The 17,898-nt window shown below is 43.6% G+C and overlaps 2 protein-coding genes across 8 annotated transcripts in view; both read right to left on the reverse strand.

Annotated features, from left to right (window-relative positions):
• PHC1 (polyhomeotic homolog 1) overlaps positions 1–4,653 on the reverse strand; it is a 23,106-nt gene extending 18,453 nt beyond the window's left edge. For 4 of the 5 annotated variants that reach the window (XM_027631812.1, XM_027631761.1, XM_027631696.1 and 1 more), the window contains exons 1-2: positions 4,027–4,653; positions 3,117–3,295 (exon numbers count right to left, since the gene is read on the reverse strand). In XM_027631812.1, the coding sequence (XP_027487613.1) occupies positions 3,117–3,217 (101 nt within the window). In that variant the 5' untranslated portion in view covers positions 3,218–3,295; positions 4,027–4,653. Of the gene's footprint in view, positions 1–656; positions 828–3,116; positions 3,296–4,026 lie in introns of those variants that run through there. The other variant, XM_027631935.1, reaches the window with a different exon arrangement.
• Positions 4,654–5,649: 996 nt separating this feature from the next.
• The window catches only part of LOC113960576 (alpha-2-macroglobulin-like protein 1), a 29,268-nt gene continuing 17,019 nt past the window's right edge, over positions 5,650–17,898 (reverse strand). For 2 of the 3 annotated variants that reach the window (XM_027631173.1, XM_027631018.1), the window contains exons 25-37: positions 17,134–17,310; positions 15,796–15,877; positions 15,542–15,698; positions 14,095–14,169; positions 13,198–13,351; positions 11,258–11,439; positions 10,632–10,847; positions 9,272–9,393; positions 8,446–8,536; positions 7,713–7,781; positions 7,365–7,467; positions 6,141–6,182; positions 5,650–5,791 (exon numbers count right to left, since the gene is read on the reverse strand). In XM_027631173.1, the coding sequence (XP_027486974.1) occupies positions 5,766–5,791; positions 6,141–6,182; positions 7,365–7,467; positions 7,713–7,781; positions 8,446–8,536; positions 9,272–9,393; positions 10,632–10,847; positions 11,258–11,439; positions 13,198–13,351; positions 14,095–14,169; positions 15,542–15,698; positions 15,796–15,877; positions 17,134–17,310 (1,496 nt within the window). In that variant the 3' untranslated portion in view covers positions 5,650–5,765. The remainder of the gene's footprint in view (positions 5,792–6,140; positions 6,183–7,364; positions 7,468–7,712; positions 7,782–8,445; positions 8,537–9,271; positions 9,394–10,631; positions 10,848–11,257; positions 11,440–13,197; positions 13,352–14,094; positions 14,170–15,541; positions 15,699–15,795; positions 15,878–17,133; positions 17,311–17,898) is intronic. The other variant, XM_027631102.1, reaches the window with a different exon arrangement.

Here is a 17,898-nt window from a genome sequence, read left to right on the forward strand (position 1 = left end):
CTCCGTCACTTCCTCCCTCGAGGCGCTTCCGGGCACGTGGTGCCCTTCCCTGGGCGCCGCTTGCCCGTTGCCCTGGTGACGGGAGCGGGAGCCTGGCGGGACGCGGGGTTGGGAGCGGCGGGAGCGGCTGGATCAGCCGCCCGGCACCGCACTCGCGGCTCCGTGCTGGGCCTGCAGGGGTGGCGGACCGAGGCACAGAGGTGTTGATAAGCATCACAGCCCGGTGGTTCGGCAGGCACAGAGTGCTTTTCGCCGACCTGAGCAGATGTCCCCTGTGCTGGGGTACACTTCACCGTCGGTCCTTCTGGAGACTGGTTAACCTTGTTAAACATTAGTAGCTTTGTGTATCGCAGAATCACCGAATCAGTTCGGTTGGAAAATACCCCTGAAATCATCGAGTCCAACCTGTGACCAAACACCACCATGTGAACTAGACCATGCACTAAGTGCCAAGTCCAGTCTTCCCTTAAACACCTCCAGGGCTACTGACTCCACCACCTCCCTGGGCAGCCCATTCCAATATCTGATCACCCTGAAGAAATTCCTCTCAATGCCCAGCCTAAACCTCCCCTGGTGCAGCTTAAGACTATGTCCTCCTGTCCTGTCACCCTCTGCCCTGGAGAAGAATGTAGGTTGTAAGCTGCTTCTGTTGGTACCTGGAACAAGCTTTTCTGAACAGACAGAACACAGAGGTAATGATGGTGCCTGGGAGGTTTTCTGCCCATGTTGTGTACACCACATGCAGAGATGCACAGTGGAGACCTGCACAAACAAGGTAGAGAAACCACAGTGCCAGAGATTGCTGTCAGCTTTTAGAAGGGAAGCTGTGCTATGCGGGCACTTGGGCCTCACTTCCCTTGATTATTCTCAAAGAGCATCAGTTTGTTGCCTGTCAGTTGCCTGGCTTAGGGTAAGTGGTTGATTATGGCAAACTTATTAAGTTTTAACAATAATGTTGTCATCATTAGATGACAAGTGGAGAGAACTATTTACAAGAGCATGTAGTGACAGGACAAGGGACAATAGTTTCAAGCTGAGAGAGAAGATTTAGATTAGATATTAGGAAGAAATTCTTTACTGTGAGGGTGGTGAAGAATGGCACAGGTTGTCCAGAGTAGTTGTGGCTGCCCCATCCTTGGAAGTGTTCGAGGCCAGGTTGGATGGGGCTTTGAGCAACCTGATCCAGTGGAAAGTGTTCCTACACATAGCAGGAGTGTCAGAACTAGATGATCTTTAATGTCCCTTCCAACCCAAGCCATTCTATGATCAATACATTTGTTTCTAAGAAAATGACAAATGTCCATCAGGTCAGACCAGTGGCTCATCTAGATGAGAGTTGGTGAATTTCCTGTAAGGATGACAGCTCATGAACCAACGTATACAAGATGCAGAAGCTCAAGCACCACAGAGGCTATGAGCAGCATAAATGCTCCAGCAAATGACGTTTGAGCTTCACGTTGCAAGAACATTCCATCTGGCTCTGTAATGATAGTGCCAGGTTATCAATTCGCAGGAGATAATTTCCATTATCAACTGGAGTCGATTTTCATTGACTTAGCATCACAAAATAACATTTGCTGCTGCCTGAAAAGCAGCAAAATACACTGTACAGGAGGGCATTTGGGCTGTTACCAAACATACCTGCTCTAAATGCTGAGAGTTCTTTCTTAATTCAGATGGAAAACTGGCTGATTTTTAAGGAGATATTTAAGGTTATTCAAAAGAAAAGGTCAGATAGTGAACAAAGAAACAATGACAAGGCAGGGAACTCAGCTAACAGTAATCCCTGTGAATCAACCACTCCTAAAACCCCCAACAACTGGATGAACGACTAAGCCATTTGTCCCTGTTGCAAAACCCACTGAAGTGGATTCAAGGGAGGAAACTCTCTGGAATGTATGCAAATGAAAAGGAGCTACTGCAATAGGACTAGGAGGAAATACTGTAATAAAGAGGCTTTAGGAGTTACTGGGGGGTGTTTGGAGGCTGGGAGTGTTGTTGGAATCGATGAAGAGAATCTGAGGATTTACAAATCTACACTGGTGAGCTTGGGGTAAAAATCACAGGCAGGGAAGTGGAGGGGTCAAGGTGGATCAAATGGAGAGAACACAGGCATAAACAAAACCAGTCAAATGCAATCAGTATGTTTGCCCAAGTTTTGCATCTGATCACCACAGCCTGTACTATATTTGTAATAAATTATTTAAATTATTTTCTGTGCGATTGTGCTCTCTGTTGTGTGCATGTGGTCTGTCTAGTCAGCAAGTAGGATGAAAGGTTTCTACGGCCAGAAACCTGAGACCTATGAAGGCACATTTCTCTGAGCTCTGGTCCTTAGGAACAGGATCAGGCTAGTGACACTGTGCTTATATGGATGCCTTTGAAGTACTGTCTCCTGACAGCATTAACCTGTGTGTGCATCTCTGTTGTGAACTTGCACACCACTTTGCTACTGCTGGGATGTGAAACAAGTGAGCTCTCACTCATCTCCATTGACCCAGCAAAAAAGGAAGCCACTGGATCTTTCAGTCCACCGAATTCAGCTGCCCTTAGTACTTTTTAGGGAAAGCAGGTGCACCTGGCCAATATGTACAATCCATTCCTCTTGTTCTACTCCCATATTCAAGCATGGTAGTAGGGATGGTGGAGGGTACATCACAACCTGTTTTATTTGGTGTAGACTGGTTTTCCGTTAGACTGTCGGGAAGGTTTTTGAACCTGATGATACCTTTGGCTTCAATAGCTCTTGTAGCAGCAAGTTCTTGGAGTCTAAAGTACCTTTTTTTTTTTTTTGTTTTAAATTGATTACCAACTAGTTTCATTACATGCCCCCAGTCTGCCATGGAAAGATTTGCTGAAGAGCTGTTTTCCATTCACTTTATCCACCACCTTCCTTATTTTTGTGAATGTTGGTACTTCTCTACAAATTCTGCTCATTTTGCTCACCAAATGATAGGATCACGGACTTTTTAGTGTCTCCTGATAAAGCATTTGTTCCATCCCATAATTGTTGTCACCGAGGCTCATGCTGCAAATTGTGAGACTGGCTTAGAGGGTCTGGCTGGAAACCTGTCAGATTCTTTGCCTAAAAATGAGGCATTTCACAGATAACTCACGTTTTAGATGCAGATCTTCCCAGCTCTGGGTTCTGCAGGAAGAAGCAGCCCATTTTCATCCCAATTACCTTTTTTTTTTTTTTTTTTTGGTTCCGATCCATTTTAGAAAAGGAATTTTTTGTCTAGAGAAATGGCATCTTGCAGAGCAAGCCATGGAGCGATGGTGACACTCAGTGGCCCTAGAGGAAAAGTGCACCTTTGGAGTTCACGGAGTTTTTTCCAGTTTATCAGGAAGACAGTGGTAGCAAATGAACCTTATACACAGGTGAGTGAACAGCACTTAGCAAAAGGATGAGCCTGCATACTGTGCCGTATGGATACATATAGTACAGGCATATAAATGAACATCTAGCCTGCTGTCTGAGATGCTAGTTACCAGATTCCCTGTTAGCTGCCTCCTGTACTATGCTCTTCTAGACCTTGTTTTTTCTCAAGATGAAGCTGCAAACTTTGCAGGAAATTTCCCAGTTGACTCCAGACCGTCTGAACGACCAAGAACCACATAGCAGCTGTGGTGAGGTGATGGGAGGAAGTTTCCTGGCCATCTGCCCCACCTTTGCTTACACATAGCAAAGGTTCCTTTCTTGCACTGGAAGGTATATCCTATGGATGTCACTAAGGACAGGGAGCACCTTTCTACAGTCAGAAGAACTGAGCAAGCATCAGACTGCCCACTCAGAACAAATTAACTCCCTAATGTTTGCTCCAAGAGGCAGAGACCTCATTGACTTTTACTCTACACTCCTATCTTAAGGAAGCTTGCCACACAGCAGCTCTTTTTCAACTCTCTGCTTTGTCAGCTTCCTCAGACCCTCTCAACTGCAGCTGAACAACCTCAATCTGATTTGAAACCACAGACTGGAAATATCTGTTTGTATTCTTATTTCACATACTTGGTTTTCTTACTTACCTAGTCTGCACAGGTACAAGGTGACAAGACTTCCTATCATCAGAAGTAGAGTAATCTTGGTGGGCCTTCTTCTATTTAGATTTAATTTCATGGCCAGCTGATCATATAACCTGTAAAACAGACCCCTGACACCTGTCTATTTAGAGGCAGGAGAGCCTGGCTCATGGCCACAATGAGCACACTGGGCTACAGGCTTCAGGTTTTATTTATAACCTCGCTATCTGAAGTTTAACCAGATCAGAGGACCTTGATCCTGAAGCTCTTTCAGTCCAGTCCAAATATGCAGAGGAAGAGACTTGCCAGGAAGGCAACTGAAAGATTGCAGGTCCCACTTTGATCCCTTGGCAAAGCACCATCAAACAGTCTCTTGAATCCTGTAATGTCTTGGGAAGGGGCAATGGTAGGGGAAAAACCCTTGGAGGCCTGTTCAGTTCCTTCACATTTTTGCTTACTTGAGGTGAGCGCTGTCCTCTTTTTGTATCAGTTGTCCACAGAAGGAATCACTTGGTTCCTCAGGTTTTCTACCTCACTTAAATGCTTCCTAAGCACTGCTGTGAGACTTTTATTTTCCTTTTTTCCTGTCCTTACTGGACAGCCTCAAAAGTAATGATGAGTAGGAGTGCAAGTGTTTACTGCCCTTGCAAGCTGTGTTGATTAGGCAAAGGGCTGCTAGACAAGAATCTCACAAACAACCCTGGTCACATGACCTGCTTCACTTTACGTTTCTTTTTCTCCTTTTCTTTTTTTTGGTTGTCTCCTAGGTGCTTCCTCTTTAGAAGCATCATCACTTCCCAAATTCATAGCTCACCTTGTTCACTTCTTCTCCATTGGCCCTGGGTTTGTTGACTTCATAGCTTTACTTCATATTTATGGCACAACTGTCCTGGTAACTTCTTTTTTGGTAATCAGCTCTGTGAAACTAGCACCCATTTTTTCTTATCTAGTAGCCCATCTTTTATGTGCTACCTTGCTGATGTCAATGCATATCCTGATGAGCCATCTGCATACCCTATTCTCCTGTTGTATGTGTTGCATCCTAAAAGTCCTCAGATTCTTTTCTTTTTTTAAATAGTGCCACAGGTAAGGATTAGTCATTTGGGTTAATGTCTTGACATGATGGGACTGGGTGTTGCCAGAGTCTAAACATGCAGTGAATGTTTATTTTGGTCTCATGGCTTTCCTTCCTGAGGCATTGTTGCAAAGTCCTTTTCTGTCTGAATGAACTGGTGAAGTATTTCTTCCTTAGCCTTCCCTTGCCTGTTCCTAATCCTCAGTTAGGACAGAAAGATGATTCACAGGGCGGTGTAGTAAACCAGAGCAGGGTTAAAAAGGTTGGGGTTTTTGTTTGGTTTATTTTTTGTTTGTTTTTTTGTTTGTTTGGGGGGGGTTGTTGGTTTGTTTGTTTGGGTTTTTTTTGCTTGGAGTTTGGTTGTGGGCTGTTGTGTTAACTAAATTGAAAAGGCAGCTCAGAGATGGGACTTGGGGAGAAGAGAGAGAGTTAAACCACTGTAGTGATGAAAAGCAAAGTATGTAACCATAATGGGCACAATGTTTCTCTTTTTCAGGCATTGAAATCTTCATCAACTGTAAAGTCACTGCCTTTTTTCCAGGTTGCACATACTTTATTTCAGCCAGGTTTCACACAGAAATTTAGGGCATAGATGAAAGGAAACAGGGTGTTTCCAACACAGCAGGGAAGAGCAATGAAGTTTTTCTTATGGAACCAGAGCCAGAGCATACTAGTAAGAAACCTTCTTCGAGACATCTGTGAAAAGAAAGAGGAAAGAAAAGACAAAGTGCCTGATGAATTTTAAGGAAGCTCTCTAAGGACTAAAAGCTCTTAGGGGATGAGTTTTCAACATCCTTTTATCATTGACATAGGCATTTCCAGTTGCATTCAGATTTGGGATGCTGTGAGAATTGCACATGTGTATGGAAGTGAAATAAAAATAGATCCTTTTAATCTTCCATGGTATGCTCAACCATAGTCCAAAAAGGCCCTACATCACATGATGGGATTAAATACAGAGCACAGGTGGGATGCTTTGTTTGCTTACCACCAGTCCTCTGCTCTGTTCCAGCTGTTCCCACCTTGGAAGCCTGTTAACACTAACCTGAACTGCAAGGGAAAACATATTCTCTTGCTGTGCGTTCATCTGTAGAAACAAAAGAGAAAAAGTGGTAAGCTGCAGAATGCATGGTAGGGTAGTGCCAAGCTTCTTTCTCTGTGACATAACCATCCCACTACCTTAATGTTTCACTCTTCAGACTGTAAATGTAGGAACAAAAAAGTGTCTACAGTGGGTCAGAACAATGGTCTGTCTCCCCAACATGTGTCCCATACAACTGTGAAAGATCATCCTATGCATTGTACCTTGCAATGCAAGTACATTTTTTGTAAACAGAGAAACTTTCAATAGTGTGTCCTAGCAGCCTTGCCTATTTACTGATAATTAGCATTTTCATGTCAGGTAACACTTTTTAAATTTTATGTACTAAGCACAAAAATTCTTGTACAGAATGAAATAGCAAAGAGAGACCATATTAGGTGACAATATTTAGATCTGTAATGGCTGGATTAAGAAGTGTCCTCCTCTTCTTGCCATGGTGTGGAAGGGGGGAAAAGAATGGAACTTAGTATAAAACATGTAGGCCTGTGGTGCTGCTTTCTAAATCATCAGTGGCAGTTTTTCCATTTTGTTCTCAAATTCTTTTTTAAAAAGAATTCTTAGTGTTCCACCTGCTATTTTGTCTCATACCTAGCACAGAAAAGGGACTCAAAATGACAAAAAGATCTCTCTTCTGCGTGCTGATAATTCATTTAGAGCTTTAAAGTGTAACAAATTATTTTCCTATTATCCTCTGAGACATGGAAGAACCCAATGGAAGGTAGGATTGTTACGCTATACATAAAAAACATACAACTAAATTCTGCTTTCTAATGGATCAGGGTGGCACTATGTAATATGGATTTGAAACAAATGCCTAAGTATTCTCAAGAGAGCTAAAGAGCTGGAAAAGACATGGCAAGTTGACAGAGAAGTCTTTTTTCCACAGAGATGTCGCTTGAAGCTAGAGGAAGTAAACAGTGTGTCATTTTGAACACATAACACTCTACAACATAATCATAGTGCCAGGCAGTCTCATCTGAAGAACTTTTCTAAGAAAGCGGTTCTGCTACTTGAATGTTAAAGTCTTACACAGAGGAAACCCAAGCTTGAAGTTGCAGGAGGAAGTGCACTGGAATAAGGGGAGTAAGGGAATAAGGGTCACAGACAGAATTATGTCTGAGTGGGGTGTGTAATAGTTACTCTTTGCTAGTGTCAGTGAAATCTCACCTGGCTTATAGTAGTCATAGACATGCACTGTTGCTGCTTTCAGATTCTGCACTTCAACGTCTTGTTCCACTGAGATGTTAAGCTTCAGAGAAGTCTCACCCAGCTGAAAAGAAGTAAGCAGAAATGCAATGGTCATCTCAAAGTCATCTACATACCAGCTTTACTCCTTCTTCATCAGAGCTTTCTTTCTCTGTCTTTCCAGGTTCTTCCACACTCTTCCTCTTTGGCCAAAATTTTAGCCCACTTGATCAGACTAGAAATTTGTATTTCTCATCTCTGAAAGTCCCAGTGCAAAGTACTTCAATTGCTACTTCTTCAGTTGTCAGTTCCCTATGTTCTTCCTCTTACCTCTTCCAAGTAGATTGTGACTTGGTCTGGTTTTATCTCTGTCTTTTTCACTAGGGGTATCTTCTCCAGCTGTATCGGAAGGCAAGAGATGAGCTTGGTTAACATCAGTGTATTGGCCTTCTCTGTCTCACACCAAGTTTGGTATTTGTCAGTGAACCACTAAGCCTAGTCAGGCCTGCATTCCTCAGCTATAATGGTGTTGAGATTGCTGGGAGCACAAGAGGCCTTAGAAAACATTTTTTCAGATTTGGATCAAGTGTCCTTGAGCCATGTTCCTACTTTCAGTACTTGTAGCAAAGGGAAAGATGGTTATTAGGAGGCTATGATGGATCTTCCTAGCTATCGCCTGGAACAATGGAGCATGCCATTGAACAACCCTAAGAGATTCAACACCATTTTATGGAATATCCCTTACAGAGGCACTGGCAACTGCCAATGGTCTCAGTGCACCCCAGGTGATTCTAACTAGGTGCTTTTCAGCTCCTGTCTAACTTCTTACTGCATGTGCAATCCTTACTACTGAATATGAAAAACTGCACAGTCAGTTGTGCAAGCGGAAAGTTGCCTTGTGAAATAGCCCTCTGTATTTGCACTTGCTTAGTTTACTTAATTTTTAGTAAGATAAGTAGTTACCATTTTTCAGCAATTCTTACATCTTTGGATATTTCTGGCTGAGCTACATCTGGAAAACAGATTTTGCTATCTTCAAGGAAAGCCAGAGGAAAAGTCCTACCTCTTTCACAGAGCTCTGCACAGGAATGAACCCTGACAGCATTTCCACCTCCACCAGGGCCATGTTACTGGTCCCACGGTCCCCTACATAACTGAAAAGAGTCAGGAGAGAAGCACATTAGATGTGGAAAGCATCATAGCATTTCTAGGAGATATTAATGGACCCTGCTCTACAGTGATATGAAAGCTCAGTAGCATGTATACCTGATGGGAGAAAGGGACAAAAAAATCGTCCCCATCTACTCATTTAGTATGGAGACAGACTGTGCAGCAAATGTGTTATGGTTAATGTGTTAATGCTTCATGTTGCCTTTTCCAACATATGTAAGTGACTTTTGCTGTTACAGGTTGAGAGTGGCGATGTTCTCTTTCAGTAAGGACAGTAAGGCATGGAGAATATGGATCAAGACTGTCATCCTAGACAGATACATGCAAGTGAAATATAGATAGGGAATGGAGTTTCTGATGTCTAGTTCCAGCAGAGGTTCCCACTACCTAGGATAATGCATCTCAGGGCTGCTTCAGCCCAGGCTGTCAAGCCTGGGTGGGAGCTCTGGCTGTTGGGAATGCCGCCATCTCATCTCCTAGTGCTCTGGGGGCTGCTGAGCTGCTCCATGCTGACTGAGATAGTTGCTGTGGTTCTGCAAGACACAGCCAGGGCATTGCCATGCTCCTACAGGCCTTAATTCTCAGTTAACAATCTCTTTGGGATCTGTGGAGAAGAAGAGATCATCCCTGTGTCTTTGTTTCTGTAAGACAGGGTTCTAGTCATACAACTGGGTTCCCAATTCTTTACACTGAAGAAGGAGCCTCAAGGGATTTCATACCTGACAGACACATGGATGTCAAGCTCCTTCCTGACACCATCACATTCTCTTGGTACTGTTTCCACATCCAGGACAAAGACCTCTTCTGTTTTTGGTGGTGGGGTGTTATAGTACAAAGTGGTCTGGTGGGGGAGAAAACATCTCTGTGAAGTGCCCCAAAGCTTCCCTGAGTGATCTAAAGGATTACCTGTGCCTTCAGCTTTTAACGAATAACCAGTGGCTAACACAGTTGGAGCCAGATGCACTTTCTGTTCAGAGATGTGCTGTTTAGCACAATAGCATCAGAGACACCTGCCAAATGTAACCCTCAGGATGGAGACTCAGCCATCTGTGATACAAGGCCTCATTCAGTCTTATTGGAAAAAAATACTGTTAAGGTGTAAGAAAGTACATTAGCTAAGACACTGCCCCACAAGGAGAAAGAAGTGTAACTGTTAACTTTTGACATGCTAATAGTAGTTCTAGGTCTCCAGAGGAAAAATACCGGCAAAACAAGTATAAACCCCAAAAGAATGATAGAAAGAACAAAGAATCAGAAGAGGAAAACTCAGGAAGACAGATGATCACACTCCTCCAAAGATAATCTTCCTCCATCTGCCTGGTGACTGACGGTTTGGCCAGCAGATACTCATCAGATGTCTTATGTTTATTTATTATATTCAAGTATAGCTGATTATGAGTCCTAGTTACCTCCTACATGCATTAACAATAAATAATTTTTGAGTCCTCTTGTCTATACACTGCTTGCAGATTCTCCGTGAGTATTGTAAGAGATGACTGAACAGAAGTGATCCAGTAAGGGAGGTTTTCACAGGGAGTGGCTTGAATTCCTTGCTGCATGAATGGCTCATAAGTGGATCACTATCATGACTGCCAGAAAAATAAGATGTATCCTCCTGATGGACCAGTTGTGTTAGTGTACTAGAATAAGAAGACCTTGGTACTACATCACTCCTCATCTTTGTGTGTGATAACAACCCAAGGAATATTACATCAGAAGGCATAATTTATAGTGTTCAGCTCCTGAAGCTTGACATCAGCAACATACATCCAAAATAGAAGCAGGTACTGTTCTGTGTCTTACTACTTCTGACTTCAGATCTAGTGATCTCTTAATAATAATATGGTTCTGTAGCATGGGACAGCAAAGCTGAGACATTTCTGAGAAGAAGATACCAGAGATGGGTTGCAGTGAAAGCATGACAACACAGTATACCACAGTACCTTCAAGCTTGACATGATTCTGCCTAGAAAGCAAAATCCTACTCAGAATTTGAGGCTATAGTGCCTGCTTGGAGCCAAGCCTCACTTCAATAATCAGAGGCAAAGCCTGACAGCTCTGTTCCTTATGTATACGCACCTGTACATAAACGCAGCCGCTGCCAGTCGCTTGCACTGTGTACGTCCCTGGGACAGCAAGGAGAGATGCCTGATGCAGGACCAACTTGTTGTTCCTGTGCACATGGAACTCCAATGGAGAAGCCTCCTTGCCTTTCACCATCACCTTTACATCTCTGATCTCCTGAGGAATCAGGGCTGCATACTGAGCAAGGGCCTGCAGGCTAACAACTGTGTCCTAAAGGTAGAGAAAGAGTCACTTTGCTATGGAACTGTGCAGTACAAGATCCAGCACACTAATTCAGGCACTGCAGGGAGAACTGGCAGCCCTTATGGCCCAGATTCACATTCTGACACAAGTGGGCTCTATACCATTAATGTATAGACCTATGCCACAGGGAGCAGATTGACCTCTGTTACCTGGAAAGGGTAGCTTCTGAGCTCTGGGATTAGCAGTCCCAGGCCCTGAGTAATCCCAATTACTCTACACAGAAAAGAGTTTCCCCATGGCACTCCCTTTTCCAAGCAGGGCTCATATACATTTGTCAGTGAAGGATGGATCTAGAGTGACATGCATATGAGAGATGTGCACACCACTCCAGGCCCAGCATCTCTCTCTTTCTCCCATGATTTTCCATGGTTTATTACCTGTGTGGAAGCAAATCCTCCGAAGCCATTTCTCTGTCTACTGAGCCAGCGCACAAGCTTGCTCGTTGATGCTTCATTGAGTGACGAGTCTGGTTTGGAGACATGAGCCAGGACAATGTAGGCTACTGTCTCAATCATAGAAGAAGATTCTTCACCACCAGAATGTGATGTCAGGAGCTCTGCTGATGGGGGAAGAAACATGTGGAAGAGAAGAACTGTAGATCCCTATGAACATCAGCTTCTCCTTTGAGACTCTTTGAGGACTGACAGTTTCCTGTACAGCATCAGAAATGCAAGTGACTTTCTGGGGCACCTCAGAGTGCAGAAACCACTCCATCCTTGTTTCTTTTTACCTTGAAAGGGCCAGCCATCTATGATAGGCTCCATTTCTTTCTTTGAAAACACAGATACATCCAGGCTCCAAATCCTCAACCAGTTTCTCTAGGAAACAATTCCCCTAGAAACTGATGAACTCTGAACACAGGTTCTCTGTTTAAAGTACACTCCAAGTCTTATTCAGCTCTGTGTATATTCAAAGCTACTTCTCCAAGCTTCAGCATTTTTGTCGTTTCTGCTTTTACCTAGCACAGTCTAATAGGACCCCCTGTGTTGAAAAACTCTAGGACTGATTTCCAGTCACTTGTACCTATTGTACAAAAACTGGTCACTCTTTGAGGGAGAATCACTGGCAGGCTACTGGAGGAACAAGACTACACAACTTACTTCATTGGCATCCTCACTATGCAGTGCATAAGCTAGGACAATTTAAGCAAGAGCTGGGCTCTCACCTAAAGTCCAAACTCAGAAGTACTGAATACATCTGAGTCTGGTCAAATATTTTGCTGCAGTGATAATAGGGGGCTAATCAAAATTCAGCTAAGAATTGAACTTAATTGTGCCACTGTAGACATATTCTGCAATGATACAAGTGTGAAAAGCTTAAATACTTTTAAATTCTAAGTCCATTTTCAGAAAAAAAACTTCAGTTTTGAAAGAAGAACCATCAAATCACTTGTTTGCATAAAAACAGCCTAAAGACTCAGGTTCTCTGTGGAGGACCTCCATTACTGCATTATGTTTATCACAGGGGAAAGTTCTTTCCTTGTTCCACATGTATTATCACAGAGGCAGCTCTGACAAGTATTGCATTCAGTGTGTGCAATTCTACTCCTTCCAGTTTGCCCACCAGCTGTTCTGTGAAACCAGCTAGCAGCTTGAGTGGCTATGCAGTGAGCTGCACTCTGCAGTGGTAGCTGATCAGACTGAAAAATCCTCTCTCCCTCTTTTTCTCTGTGTTATTTTTCAGCCTCCAATGTAGTTCACCATACTGCCAGACAAACAAATGTGGGAAGGAACTTAAACCAACTCCCGTAGCATTACCAACTGTTTAACCATAGGCTTAAGTGCTTTGAACCCCCCACCTCAGCATCCACATTCAAGACAGAAGCCCATCTTTTTCCCAAGTTAAAGATACAAAAAGAAGAAAAAAAGCTCAGTAGCACAGCAATAAAGGTGCATCCACCCAAGGGCCCTGAGCTGAGTAGAGAATCAATGGGGAAGCAGTCAAAAGGTTTGAATTCTTCAAGTGCGTGCCCTGACCAGCACCTGAATAAACATGGTGAGACAAGTTTCCTCTGCAAGATCTATTGTACTATGTATGAATTGCTAAAGAATGACAGGAGGACCACAGCTTAAGTAAGCATTTTGACCACACAAATTAAGCATGGATCACCTCTGTTGCTTTTGATTAGAAATTGTTTCATGGGTCTGAGAAAAATCGAGGCTCTCACAGCTTCAATACATTATGATTTTCTGACACAAAAACCTGTTTCAGAATACGTAAATTTCCCAGACTACTGCAATTAAATGCTACAGATATCAGAACTTAAACACAGTTGTTATTGCTAGGACTAAAACTCTTCTCAACAGCAACAACCTACCCGTTTCCGTCTCCAGCATATCCAGAAGCTGCTCTCTCATCTCCATGTCCTTACTCAGCGTGAAGACATAAGCCATCAAAGCCTTGACATAAAGGCTTGTCTCATCAAGTGTTACATTCTTAAGACAATGTAAGGCATTATCCAACACGGTGTCCTGAAAAAGGAGCCCAAACCAAGTGAATTTCCTCTGACCAAACTAAACATTGTTGTGAACACCTATCCCAGATACATATACTTTATTGCTAGGATCTATCTCAGGGCTGTGGAACATGAAGTAGAGTGGACAAAATATCACTCACTATGAGTCAAAAGCAAAGGTGTGACTGGACACATCACTGGGATAGGGGATTGCTAATATACTGGAGAATCCAGCTGTAGGAAGCATCTGGTAACACACTGCATCAGAGTCATCAAACCTGCATGCTGTAGGTCTTGGACCCTGAAGGGGTATGATGTTGTTTTTAGAACTGTACCATTACACCTGGAATATCAGTTCTTTTTTGCTAGAACAGTCTATACTTATCTTGTAGATCACTGCTTTTATTTGAGGGGGGGAGGGCAATGCATACCTGAAAGGGGGCCTTTTTTTTTCCTTTAGTTTTTTAGTTTAATGAACACTATTGCCTTTCCCCAAGCCCTTTGTCATTTTCAGAGACAATCGTTTCCCCTGAGATCAGCTGGGAAAAGTAAGTCTTCTGCTTTGCTGCAAATCAGGCCATTTATATTAAGAACTCCTTGCCGAGTTCAAAATTTCCCATTGAGCTTACTGTGTATAAAGGTGGGAACGAGAGAACCTTTCAGCACCTCAAGCTGAGTTCTCCCTGAAGCCACCGGCTGGGGAAGGAATGAATGGTGGAGCAGGCTCCCAATCCCTGCAAGAGTTCAGATGTGACTTACATTTTTCTCCAGATGGAGTTCCACCAGTGCAGCAGCGATATAGGCTGTTAATGAGATTGTATCGTCCACACCACCCTGCAAGCACAGAGATAATCACCAGAGAAGTAGAAACCCAACAACTGCTTGCCTGTCATTGTATAGCCACTGAAACTGCCTATGGATGACCTATTTGAGGGAGTACAGCAGCATGCTTCTGGGCATTCTCGGACAGGAAACAAGGACACTTGCTGAATATCATGAAGGTCTGGTGTTAAGAGCAGTCTCAGAGCTGCGTTGTGATACAGCCTAGGCATCCCTTCTCAAACAAGGGCATGAAGCAAACTGTTAAGCAATATATTTTATTAAAAATAAATATGTTACAACTGTACACTTGAACAAAGTGTGCAGGATTTGCACACAAGAAGTTATGCAAGTTTACCTATAGTTCAGCTGACTATGAGAAGCTACAGGTTAATATGTGTTAAACAGGCTTTCAGGAGCCTCTTTTCACATCAGAGAACATTAATTCTTGTGGAAGTTCTGTTTGCATCCTCAGACATGAGACAAGACTAAGTCTAAAATAAGAGGGGGAAATTGGGCTAAGATGCTAAGAAGCATCGTTCACACTGAATAGCAAAAACTTTGAAACGTAAGGTGGGCAGGGTGCAAAGCCTATTCCAAAAAGTTCAAATGGAAAGCTCAAGCTGCAAAATTAATGAAAGCCAGACAAGGATGAACAGTCTACATGTAGACTCTGGTTTTATTTTGCACTGCACCCATATTTTAAGAAAAAAAGCATAACCCTTTGCTTTCCCAAAGTGGCAGCCTGTTTTCTTTCATAAGCCTGCCTTGTATTTAATATGGGCAATTTTGTAATCTGACCAGTCTGGATTACTCACAAATGCAATGAACCCAAGTACTGCCATGCTGCATACGCATTGTTCAGTACCTAAGTATTGGGACATGTTCACCAGGAGTTTTGTGCATTCCCAGCTACACTGCAGGATCATTTGGGGGATGCCATAATCCAGGAGAAGTCATACTTTTTGGGTGACAGAGAGACAACTGTGTCTTCAGAGAATCCCATATTAGAGCACGTAGAGTATTGTGCATTGTAAGGCATGAGAAGAGGGAGAATCCAGCCAGGGTATTCTAGAGAAGCATTAAAATATAAAAATACTTCTGCCTGTGCCCTTGAAGTGCCTTCGCACAATTAGCTGTGTTGTCTTTTGGCTAGAGTAAAAATGAAGAAAGACTAGCAGAGGTTAAAACCTCACACAGAGGAAATGCCTGCTGGTTTAGGCCATGCTTTTTCATTCTGTTCTGGGAAGATGCCTTGGCTGTGCTAGGCCATAGGGACATTGCTTTGTGCTACTGTGCATAGTGGAAGAGCCTGGGGGAAGCAACCCCATGCCTCACATTGTGTTCCTCCTGCTCTCACTCTCACTCCCACGTCTGGCAGCCATACCTTCAAGTCATTGTTGAAGAGCTTCCCCACACTCTCAAAGCAGCCACTGGGCAGCTGGTGCTTCTGCAGCCAGAGCAGAGCACTGTGCACGTGATCCTTATCAATGTAAATGTAAGAGCTGGCTTGTCCAAAGGACCTGGCTACAAAAGCTGTCAGCCTGTAAGCAGAGCACAGAGAAATCCCATGTCACAGCCAGAAGATGAACCAGCAAGGACAATAGGTTTATGATGACAGTAGCAGCTCTGGTCACTCACCACGTGTTGCCTTGGTCATCGCCTTTCCCAAAGGCGCTGTAGGAGCCATCGTCATGTTTGTAGAGCAGCTGACGCTGGTAACCTATGACAACAGGTGCCAGGATGTCACTCTCACTGTGAGGACCTTTAGCATCTCAGACTGTATCCTTTCTTTGGGAAGATGGCTTCACAACAAGAGACTTCACCAGGTCCTACTGTCACAGACATTGAGGCAAGCACACCACCACCCCACAATTGCCCGTGCATCCCACAGCAACAGCATGACAAGAAGCAGTTGCACAGCACTGAACTGTGCCATACAGCTGCTCTACACTACTGGAGCTGCTATGAACAAGTACTGTGGGTATCTTCCCTGATGTTTTACAGAATGGTGACATGCTCAGCTACCTCATGTCTCCCCATGCTCCAATGAGCCCTCACAGGCCCTTGCTGTGAATAAAAAGAGCAGTAGGATTGGGGAGGAAGGCGTTTCCTAGAGGGGACCAAAATGAAAGGCTATTTGTTTTTCAGCACTTCCTTTAGCCCTCTTGGGACTCCAGAAAACACTTTTAATGGGACGTACAGGAAGCAACAAGGCCATGCCTTTAAGCTCTGAGGCCAGGATGCTGTCTGCATCTGTTTGTTCTCCCTACACCCTCTCCATGGCCGCATTGTTTACCCCCTGCTTTGCCTCTCTGCTGCCACTGTTCTCTTGGGTAGGTCCCCCTCTCCCAGATATCAGTACATGCTCATAGTAGAAGAGAGAAAGGGGGAGATAAAGGGATTCAGATCCTATCCAGGGGAGCTGCTGAGCTTGCAGCATAACAAGATAAGTAGACTGGCAGGCTGAAATGTGAGACACGTTACAACATGAGACACAGACACTGGCACTATATTAAATTCAGATTATACTGGACAGGATTGACACGCCCCTAAAATATGTGTCCTAAAACATGGGAAAACACTAAGCTAGTGAAATCCTATCAATTCCGAAAGGCCACTCGTTATTCCATGTAATAGCAGCTGATGCCCTGTTTCCACAAGGTACTTCTGTCAGCCTTGGACTGATAAGGGAATAAACATGCATCACATAATGATGGAAATCATTAATTACCCACACCCTTCTCAAAAAAGCAGACTTAGCAGTTCAATTACAGCAGAGACAGAAATCCTGCTTTCTTCAGAAACACACTTTTCTTTCCATGAGATATTTTTCCTTTTTCTCTGCAATACCTTCCTTTGTAACAGCTCTGGCAGTGCTCCCATTCCTGCCCTTCACCTTCCCACCAGACCTGTGCCCAATAATCTTGATTTATAAAAGCTTCATTTTGCAGCAAAAGGAAGGAGGACAATGTTTACCTGTTGTCAGGAATTTCAGTGCTTTATCTTTAATTTCTGCATTCAGTTGTTTAGTCTTATTCAGGTACTGGAGTATGAAGATGTTTGGTGCAAACAGAACCATATTCTGTTCACCACAGCCAAAGGGCATGCTTAGCAGTTGGTCTAAATTTTGAAGTGCTGGACCCATGATGTCACCTTACATTTGAAGTGGAGACACAGGAGAAAGGAAAAGCACAGACATTAAGCAGTATGAAACGAAAGGACTGCTGCCTTCTCCAAACTCTACTGGGATCCTAGAAAAGAGCCAGTTCCTAACTGAACGGATATGATTGAGATTTATGGTGACCTCTCACAGACTAGACAAGAACAGAAAGGGAAGACACCATGGTTCTGGAAAGAGGAAGGGAACATGAAGCTTGAGGGGGTCCAAAGAAAGGTGAAGAGAGCTGTCATTCCCTAGTGGGTACCAAGGAGGGAAAGGAATTACACAGGTAAACTAGGTGGAAATCTGCAGGGATGGTTTTGGTTCACTTAGGTGGATGGCAGTGACGGAAGTCAGAGGCGATACCCCATTTTGTGCCTTCTCCTCCAGCCACTTGGGGATCACCTAGAATCATTCCATATGGGAGGAATAAATATGGAAAAGATTACTTGATCCCCATTTCTGAGGCCAACATCACACCCATTACAGATAATCTCATGAGGAGTGGGGTCGAGGGATCAGTAAGGCCAAAGCATTGTGCAAGATTTTCTCACTGGGGACCCAAGATCAGGGAAAGCCTT

The sequence above is a fragment of the Corapipo altera genome, unplaced genomic scaffold (genome assembly GCF_003945725.1).
Source record: "Corapipo altera isolate COAL_440 unplaced genomic scaffold, ASM394572v1 0, whole genome shotgun sequence".
Classification (NCBI taxonomy): domain Eukaryota; kingdom Metazoa; phylum Chordata; class Aves; order Passeriformes; family Pipridae; genus Corapipo; species Corapipo altera.